The following is a 9,153-nucleotide window of genomic DNA, read 5'->3' on the forward strand; positions in this document are numbered from 1 at the left end:
AAAAAAAAAAAAAAAAAAAAAAAAAAAAAAAAAAAAAAAAAAAAAAAGGAAGTCTTCGATATGAAGAATCTACAACAGGTTCATTCCACATGTATGATGGTTTATGGGATCTAAAACACAAATATAAATGTAATGAAATTTCTAACAAAAATTTTTATGGGAAGATAACCGACAGGTTCGAGGACAATTGTGAAGGCAAAACGAATGGGGTCTCGAACCTTCAGAATTTCAGGCAAGAGATATGATTGAGAATCAAAGAAAACACCAACAAAAATACATTAACAATATGGGAACAGAATCCAACTGCTTGTTTTGTGTCCTTACGAAGAGGAAGAAAAGCCATTGAAGGGATCCCAACCTGCAAATCTAAGCCACCGCGGGCATGTCCTTCAGCCATTGGTCAAGAGGCTTTCCGATGGAGAAGACGATGAAACCAATCCCACGAAGCTTGTCTCCATCAACCACATTTCGCCCATCGAAGATGAATGCAGGTTTCTGCATGTTGTTGTATATCCTCTGGTAGTCCAGGTTCTTGAACTCGTCCCACTCAGTTAGGATGCAGACTGCATGAGCTTCTTTTGTTGCTTCGTAGGCGTCCCAGACGACGCTCACTTGCTTAACGGTTGTGGGGCTCATTGGCTGGAGATGAGTAGGATGGTCCCATTCGAACTTGCTGAGTGTGAGATCCCTCTGGATCTGATCCTCAGAGACTTGTGGATCATAGATGCTCAACAGCGCCTTGTCTCCCAAGAGTCCCTTGCACACATCGATCGCAGGGGTCTCCCTTGTGTCACCGGTATCTTTCTTGAAAGCAAAACCGAGAATGGCAATCTTCTTGTTCGAAACCGTGTTGAACATAGACGCAACAACCCTGTTAACAAAACGGTTCTTCTGGTAATCGTTGATCTTGATCACCTGTTTCCAGTACTCAGCTACCTCTGGAAGGCCATTGCACTCACAGATGTACACCAGATTTAAGATATCCTTCTGGAAGCAAGACCCACCAAAACCGACACTGGCATTGAGAAACTTGGGTCCAATTCTCGAATCTGTGCCAACGGAATAGGCTACCTGTGCAACATCTGCACCAGTGGCTTCACAGAGAGCTGAAATGGCATTAACAGATGATATTCTCTGAGCCAAGAAGGCATTAGCAGCAAGCTTGGAGAGCTCAGCAGACCAAAGATTAGTAGTGAGAATCCGATTTTCGGGTACCCAATGAGCGTAAACAGACTTCAGTTTATTGATTGCCTTCTGACCCTCTGGAGTCTCCCTCCCTCCAATGAGGACACGGTCCGGGTTAAACAGATCCTTAATTGCAGTTCCCTCAGCAAGGAATTCAGGGTTCGAGAGAATTTGGAATTTTATTCCTTTGCTGTTGTGGGTAAGGATTTTTTCAATTGCCTCAGCAGTTTTCACTGGGACAGTCGATTTTTCAACTACAATCTTGTCAGATTTGGAAACATCGGCTATCATACGAGCAGCACTCTCCCAATATGTGAGATCTGCAGCTTTACCAGCTCCGAGACCCCTAGTTTTTGTGGGAGTGTTGACAGAAACAAAAACAATATCAGCCTCAGAGACATGCTTCTCCACATCAGTGCTGAAGAAGAGATTCCTGCCTCGGCACTCCTTCACGACTCCATCAAGACCTGGCTCGTAGATCGGGAGCTGGTCACTGTTCCAGGCATTGATCCGAGACACAGCGATATCCACAACAACCACTTCAATGGTTGGGCACTTTAGTGCAATAACAGCCATCGTAGGCCCTCCAACATATCCAGCACCAATGCAGCAGATCTTTACCATTTTGGCTTTTTCAGTTTATAACCTGTACAAATAGAGGTTGCAATATAAGGGGAATGAAAACAAAAACTAAGAAAAAGTCACAAAGTCTCCACCTAAAATCATTATATACCACTACCACATGAATAAGAACACATCATAAAAGAGAATTTCTCAATCCTGAAGGAAAAATTCATTGAACCTAGACGATTTGAAGAACACGACTTCGCTTGCAAATTCTACTCCATTCTTATGGTTATCTAAACGAAGATCTCGATATAGAATCGAACAGAAATCACCCTGAATGCTACCGTGACAGAATCACCAAACGTGTATGCATCTCTTAGGAGTATAATTTAAAGAACAGAAAGGAAGTTACATCTCAATCCAATCTCAACAAATGCCAAATAAGGAAGAAAAAAACCAAATCAGCATACAGGACACCGGTCGTCAAAAGTAATTGCAGTAAAAAAAAGCGACATGCAAATACGTTGCAACCAGCTATCTGAGATCAGGAAACAAAGGCACGAAGATCTGAGATCAGGAAACAACCGACAACAGTGAAGAAACAATTTAAAAGCAAAAAACACAGAATGAAGCCAGATCTGGGATGAATGATAGTCAAAGTGCAACAGGAGAAGCTAGAAGTAGAAAGAAATCACAGATCAAACATGAAAACACGCAACAAGAAAGGGATCCGATTGAAGAACAGGAAGAGAAGGAGGAGAAAAATAGAATTTCGGAAGAGAAAGAATGAATCGGAAGGAAGTTCGAGGGAGATTGAAAGAGAGGAGAGTGGAAGGCGTTACCTGTGAGAGAATTGGTTTCTGAAACTTTTGGTGTGAGATTGAGAATGAGAAATGGAAGAAGAAGAAGAAGAAGGGGGCTGGGTTTAAATACGCAATTTCTTTTTATTTTTTTTAATTATTATTTTTTGGGTAAAGGAATTTGCAGTTGAAAGTTCCGGTGGAGCTGTCAACTCCTTACACGTTTGAAACTTCCGTTTTGTTAGGCCGCCCCACGCCGAGAGGGATAGAAACGTAATATTAAAGTTCGTACCACAATAACATATATATATATTTTTTATTTTTTTTTAATTATTTGAGCTTTGAAATCTAGACTCAAATTGGATCCGGACATTTTAATTTTAAAGTTCTTATAATTAAGTTATTGTAAAAGAATTTGCATTTTGTTAGTACCTATTTAATTTAACTTTTAAAAAAATATTTATTAGTCATTCTATCTATAGAATTAATTCAAATGAGATTTCTGTTCATTCATGTACCTCTTTTGTATTTGGGTGTCACAACTAATATTTACATGTGTACTAATCTTCTATTAAATGCGTGATTCGCTTAATATTAATTGGAATGTTGGAGTGAAATAAATTGTGTTTTGTGATTATTTGACTATCCAGAGTAGAGAAGATTGTCAACACGAAGTGCGAGGAAGATTGGAGAACGTGGAGGACGATCAATCGAAACCCATGGTGAGCGCATCTAAGACTTTGAGATTATGGATGACAACATCGTATAGCGTGCAATAGAGGCTGGGGTGAGAGGGAGACAAGCCTAGAACTCAACGCTACATTAAGGTATCGAAAAAAATGTGACGAACAAATAGGAAATGAGTCGTAGACAAGCTGAAGAGATGTGCGGGAAATGAGGTATTATTAGGAAATGTGACGATCTAATAGGAAATGGAGTTGATTATTAGATGGTGCAAGGATTGGTTCTATGAGGGGAGCCAAGATCGACCTTGAGGTTGCCCTTTCGATTCGACAACAAAGAGTCGGTTATAAAATAGTCTTTTGATCAGTATTTCCATTCATTCAGACTTTCTGGCTGATAGAACTTATAGCAGACCTGCCTTGCTAATAGGACTAAAGAACAAGAAACATTTCTCGTCACGTGAACCCAATTCTTCAGTGGGTTCCAATGATATTTGCTTGTCTCAAAGACCGTCCTTCTCTTTATACGAAAATTTCTTGGTCGCCTTCTCGAACCTCCACAAACACACTCCAAGAACCAGAACTTCCCTTCGCACCTTTCTAAACAATATTATGAGATAAAAAGTTGTAAAAAATTTAAAAATTTATTAGACACAATGGTGTGGTTGCTTAACAAAATTCCGTATTTTGACTTGATTTAGGACCTATTTGAAGTTCCACATAATCCAGACACACCGAAGGGGAAAACAAAGCTCCAAATTTTCCGAACAGGTAATTAACTATTTTGAACAATTTTTAAGTAGTACTTATTGGACAATATAACACATATAGTTAGAGTACGACCCAACCCTATATGTATGCCCGCATTGTGTAGGGCATAGCCCTTTAGAAACTCATCATATATATTATATATGTAAAGAGTGACCTTGCAAATGTTAAACCACAAACCTACTATAGTTAAAGTGACCTCATAACTATTAAGACATAACCCTAATAGAATCACATCGCATACATGTAAGGAGTGATATCGTTATGGTTAAAATACGACCCTAGTAGAATCTTACCTATACGATTAAGAAGTGACCTCGTATATAACTCATGTGATCTCATAGCTACTAACTCTGATACGAACACGAACCTTATCAATCTAGATACTTCATCACTAGAGATTAGTTGAACTCTTAAACTTTTGATTCAAGTAAAATTAGGACGTTTGGTTCCTTCAAATTCTCCATAATCTCCTAATTAAGCTCTAAAATCAATAATAAATATTTATAGAATTGAAATCGACTGGAGAAACGAAAAAGATTGACTAATTCGATTACATTGGATCAAACGGATCTAATTAGACTAGATTGAGAACCTGTTTAACTGTATCGAATTGAACTGGTCTAACCCAAACTAAAACTATATTGATCGAACTAGTTTATCCAACCCTACTTTTCTTCGTTTCCGTTTCTTTCTCCAACGACCTCAATTGTGCTCGATGACGATTGTAGACATAGTAGAAATTTACCTCGTTACCCTCGACAAGGTTGAATAAAATAAAATTATATAATGAAGGCGGAGAATGAAAATAGAAAGGGAAAGTCAAAAGTCAAAAGTCAAAAGAAGAAAGACAGAAGGATGACAGCTGGGGAAAATTGGAGTGTACGCGTTTTAGCGAACCGGAAAAAAACCACACAACCTAATAATAAAACACATAAAAAATTTTGAATTTTGATGAGAATCCACGTCATCACACCAACACTATTATTTTTTGTCCTTTTTTTAGAATATAAAAATTATGGGAATTGGAAGCCAAAGAAACCTTGAAATCTAAGCATGGACTTGCTTCGAAAGTGATAAAATTAATTTTGAGTGAAATTCAAGATTTACATTTTTTTTCTCTTTTAAAATTCAGAATCTAGAGCGTGTCAGATTGAGAGTAGCTTTCAAATCTTCTAAGCATTTCTTTGTCATCCTATCTTTAGGATCGCTCTCATTCGGATGTGAACTCGATTTATTTATGTACCTCTCATTTACTTGAGTGTCCAAGAATGTGAGCAACCAACAAGTATAACAAAAGCTAAGTTATGGAAGCCTAGCCTAGAAAAAATGCGAAAGGAAAGTGAAACCCTAGGCTCGGCTATAAAGTCGAGCCCACAATCTCGCACCATCACAATGTCGCATTGTAGTTGCTCGCTCGCGTTGGCGCTGTCGCCGCACGAACCACCATTTGGAAGAGTAAACAATTAGTATATTCGACTTGTTATTTAGTCTAATCTTGGATTTGGATTCAACTTATTACTAATAGTTACCTATTAACGTAAATATAGTAGTCAAAGTACCAAGTTGGAGGTTCAACGTGCCTATTAACAAAGTTTAGTACTTTTGGAGAAAGATGAAATCGGACGCAACATTTACCCAAGAGGACAATAAATAATGAAGTGTAGTGATTTTTGGAATCATTTTGCATGTGAAGTCAGGTTGATTTGTTAAGGGGTCGAATGTAGGTTTAGGTCTAAGACACTTAGGCCAATAGATTGAAATTTCTAGAGTAAGTTTCGAGGTAAGGGACTTTCCTATTGAAACTAAACAATTTTATTTTTAAACGAGTAAAGATAGATAGAACTAGAGCCTTTAGGTTATATATTGTATTAGTCACTTCGACGGGGTGAGCATGGAAGCCTCTAAGAAAGTAAAGACTATCAAGTATATGTGTCAAGTCACGTGGGGGATGTGACACTAATAGTTTTAGACAATAATGGGTATTGTTGATTTCGCTAAACTAGTAAAAACTAAAGAAATATAAACAATAATACCTAAAGTACACCGAAGTAGAATTAGGTAAATTAGATGTTACGCATAAATTAACATAGTTAAGGATATTGGATGAGGGATGTAGCTGTTGTAAGTTGTCATGAAGTCATTTATTTTGGTTCATAACTCATTTGATTCATATTCTCATTTATTTGGTTCATAACACTTTTTAGTTCATAACTCTCATTTATTTGGTTCATCTTCTATTTTGATACATGAATCATCTTGATTCAGGTATGAGCATTAATATTAATGTTGGTTTAGTTAATGTATGAGAATTAGTACTGCTATGCCTAGTGTCACGGTCATGCTTGTCCAAGGCATGTCGCCCATGGCCACATGCCCGTGACACACCGAAACCTTTGCTTTGTACTACTTTATTGCTTTCTTTGACCACTTTCATGTTGTATTATTTCTTTCTTATTTTCTTTAAGAGTATGACGTTTCAGCGATGTCATGGTTACGCCTGGTAGACATGAAATGCCTCAAAATGTACTATAGGGGGGATACGACTAGTTGCCAACTTCTCCCTACCCGATAACTTATATGCAGTAAGCCGTTGTTGTTGCCTTTTTGTTTACGTTCCCATATCACACCAATTTGTCTCTCTTGCTTTCAAAACTCTTTTTCCAAAACCTCTCTTCCTCGCTTTCTAAAATCTTCTCTTGAAATCGAGACCCGAGGTTTGTATTCACGTCGCCTGACCGACCGCAGGCAACGTAACTCGAAGTAGGCTTAATCTACTCAGTGCTGAGAGTGGGTACCGCACAATCGCCAAATCCGCTACCTAGAAACCGCGATTGTGACACCTAGCATTGTTTTGAGATGTGGAGTCATTGTTATTTTGTATTTGCCTAGAGGCATTTGGGAGGAACTTTGTAAGATAGACTTTGTAACGTGAGATTGCGAGAGATACACTTGTAAACACTTTGGTTATAGTAATTGGTTACTGCCCGTGGATGGAGGAGAATTTCTTCTCTCCGAACCACGTAAATCTTTGTGTCTCTTTGTTTATTTCTGTTTGTGAATGTACGAGTGCGAGTGCGAGTGCGATCAATCTTACTTCCACTATCGCTACAACAATTGGGTATTAGAACATTTTGATGTGACATTTGGATACAACAACAGCTTGATTAACACATAGCACACCATGGAGCATTTTTCTCTTTTCTGCTGTTCACACTTAATAGTTGTTCGTTTAGGATTGCATAATTTATTTGGTTATATCCCACCTCCTGATTCGAAATTTTATTATGGATAAATAATGAGGAATGCTTCCATCACCATTAAATGACATTTTCCCCAATTCAACACTAAACTTTGGAGGATAATTAGTTTTTGGTTGCTTGAGTGCGTTTGAATTCTTCCATTAATATTTTGGTGGTTTCTTAATCTTGGGTTGTAGGTATTTGAGAACGGGTTGTTTCTTTTGTTTTTTTTTTTTTACTAATTTGGTTCCTCGTATAAAATATTAAAGTCGGATTGCTATGACACTGATCAAATATGTGTTCTTTACCACAGTATACACATGATTCTACTGTTTGGGCTACCATGACAACATGCACGGGCGCTTTTGAAGTAGTTTTTTTTAATCACATTGTGTAAAGGTTCTGTCTCTGTCCGAGCATGTTTCACAGTATTTGGACTTTCCTCTTTCCAGATGATGAACGTTTGGTCATAGCTTGAACCTTCTTTGTTGCCCTCAACTCCTAGGTTCATTAACTACCCTAATGATTCAACGTCCTTTACTTTGTGAGCATACTTATCTTAACCTAAGGACAACTTAGAACGTGATCATATAGGCTTGANGACACTGATCAAATATGTGTTCTTTACCACAGTATACACATAATTCTACTGTTTGGGCTACCATGGCAACATGCACGGGCGCTTTTGAGGTAGTTTTTTTAATCACATTGTGTAAAGGTTCTGCCTCTGTCCGAGCATGTTTCACAGTATCTGGACTTTCCTCTTTCCAGATGATGAACGTTTGGTCATAGCTTGAACCTTCTTTGTTGCCCTCAACTCCTAGGTTCATTAACTACCCTAATGATTCAACGTCCTTTACTTTGTGAGCATACTTATCTTAACCTAAGGACAACTTAGAACGTGATCATATAGGCTTGATAACCATATGCGGCTATTAGGCTTGGATCTCTCTTCTAAAGTCTAAAGTAGCTTGTCATCTCGACCCGTCCTTTGCTAGGAATGTTCTAACACCCCTAAATTCATAAATGACATAGTGTGCCTATCATGCTCCCAAAAGTCCCTAAACATGAACTTAATCTATAAAGACTTGAACCAAAACCTTGCCGTCACGACCTCCATAGCTCTTCTCTCAAGGTGGTGACTCTTATTTTCTCGACTTACCAACTTATCCAAAACTGTACTAGTAGTAATAGTTTTTCCGAGTGGTGCTTAACTCCTCTGGTTGTCGTTTTTACCTAAATGAACTATTATGTTATGACTTACTAAGTGATCTGCATGGAGACATGCTTGGCTAAGAGTTATGGTAACGGGGCTGGGTCATAGGTTCTTAATTTGGAATCGGGTCTTAAAGTATCACATGTCCAAATCTATGGATTGGATGTCTCGCACTCTATGGCGTTAGCTTTCTATCTTCCTAAGACCAGTCTACTATCTCATGACCCCTCTCGGCCTCATCACTACATCAAAACGCTATAACTCGGATCTAACATTGACTTATAAAGTTAACATTCATTATTTAAGATGTTATCATAAGTACCAGTAACCCAAGACAAACATCAAATTGATACAAATCTTGCATCATATCATAAATTACTAAACGAGGTTAGACTATATACCCAGTCATGACTGTCATCAAGCTGAGTCACAGAGATATATGATTCTTTATCTTAAGAAAAAGTCTACCGAACCTAAAAGTCGATTACTCGGATACAATCTGTCACAACCCAATTTTTTAGATTTAAAATCTCTGATGGTGACTAAGAAGGCAGACAAAAGAAAATTTAAACAGAAATAAAGAAAAAAAAAACCGTCTCTCACCCATATTCAAAAAAAAAAAAAAAAAAAAAAAAAAAAAAAAAAAAAAAAAAAAAAAAAAAAAAAAAAAAAAAAAAAAAAAAAAAAAAAAA

The 9,153-nt window shown here is 37.7% G+C and overlaps 1 protein-coding gene across 1 annotated transcript; it reads right to left on the bottom strand.

Moving 5' to 3' along the window:
* Positions 1 to 61: 61 nt before the first annotated feature.
* LOC111790914 (UDP-glucose 6-dehydrogenase 1-like) lies at positions 62 to 2,700 on the bottom strand. Its single transcript, XM_023672044.1, has 2 exons — positions 2,595 to 2,700; positions 62 to 1,831 (listed from the first exon to the last, which is right to left on the bottom strand). Exon 2 carries the CDS (start codon positions 1,807 to 1,809, stop codon positions 367 to 369), a length of 1,443 nt encoding a protein of 480 aa, XP_023527812.1. The 5' UTR covers positions 1,810 to 1,831; positions 2,595 to 2,700; the 3' UTR covers positions 62 to 366.
* Positions 2,701 to 9,153: the final 6,453 nt, after the last annotated feature.

This window comes from Cucurbita pepo, chromosome LG03 (genome assembly GCF_002806865.2).
Source record: "Cucurbita pepo subsp. pepo cultivar mu-cu-16 chromosome LG03, ASM280686v2, whole genome shotgun sequence".
In the NCBI taxonomy this organism is placed as follows: domain Eukaryota; kingdom Viridiplantae; phylum Streptophyta; class Magnoliopsida; order Cucurbitales; family Cucurbitaceae; genus Cucurbita; species Cucurbita pepo.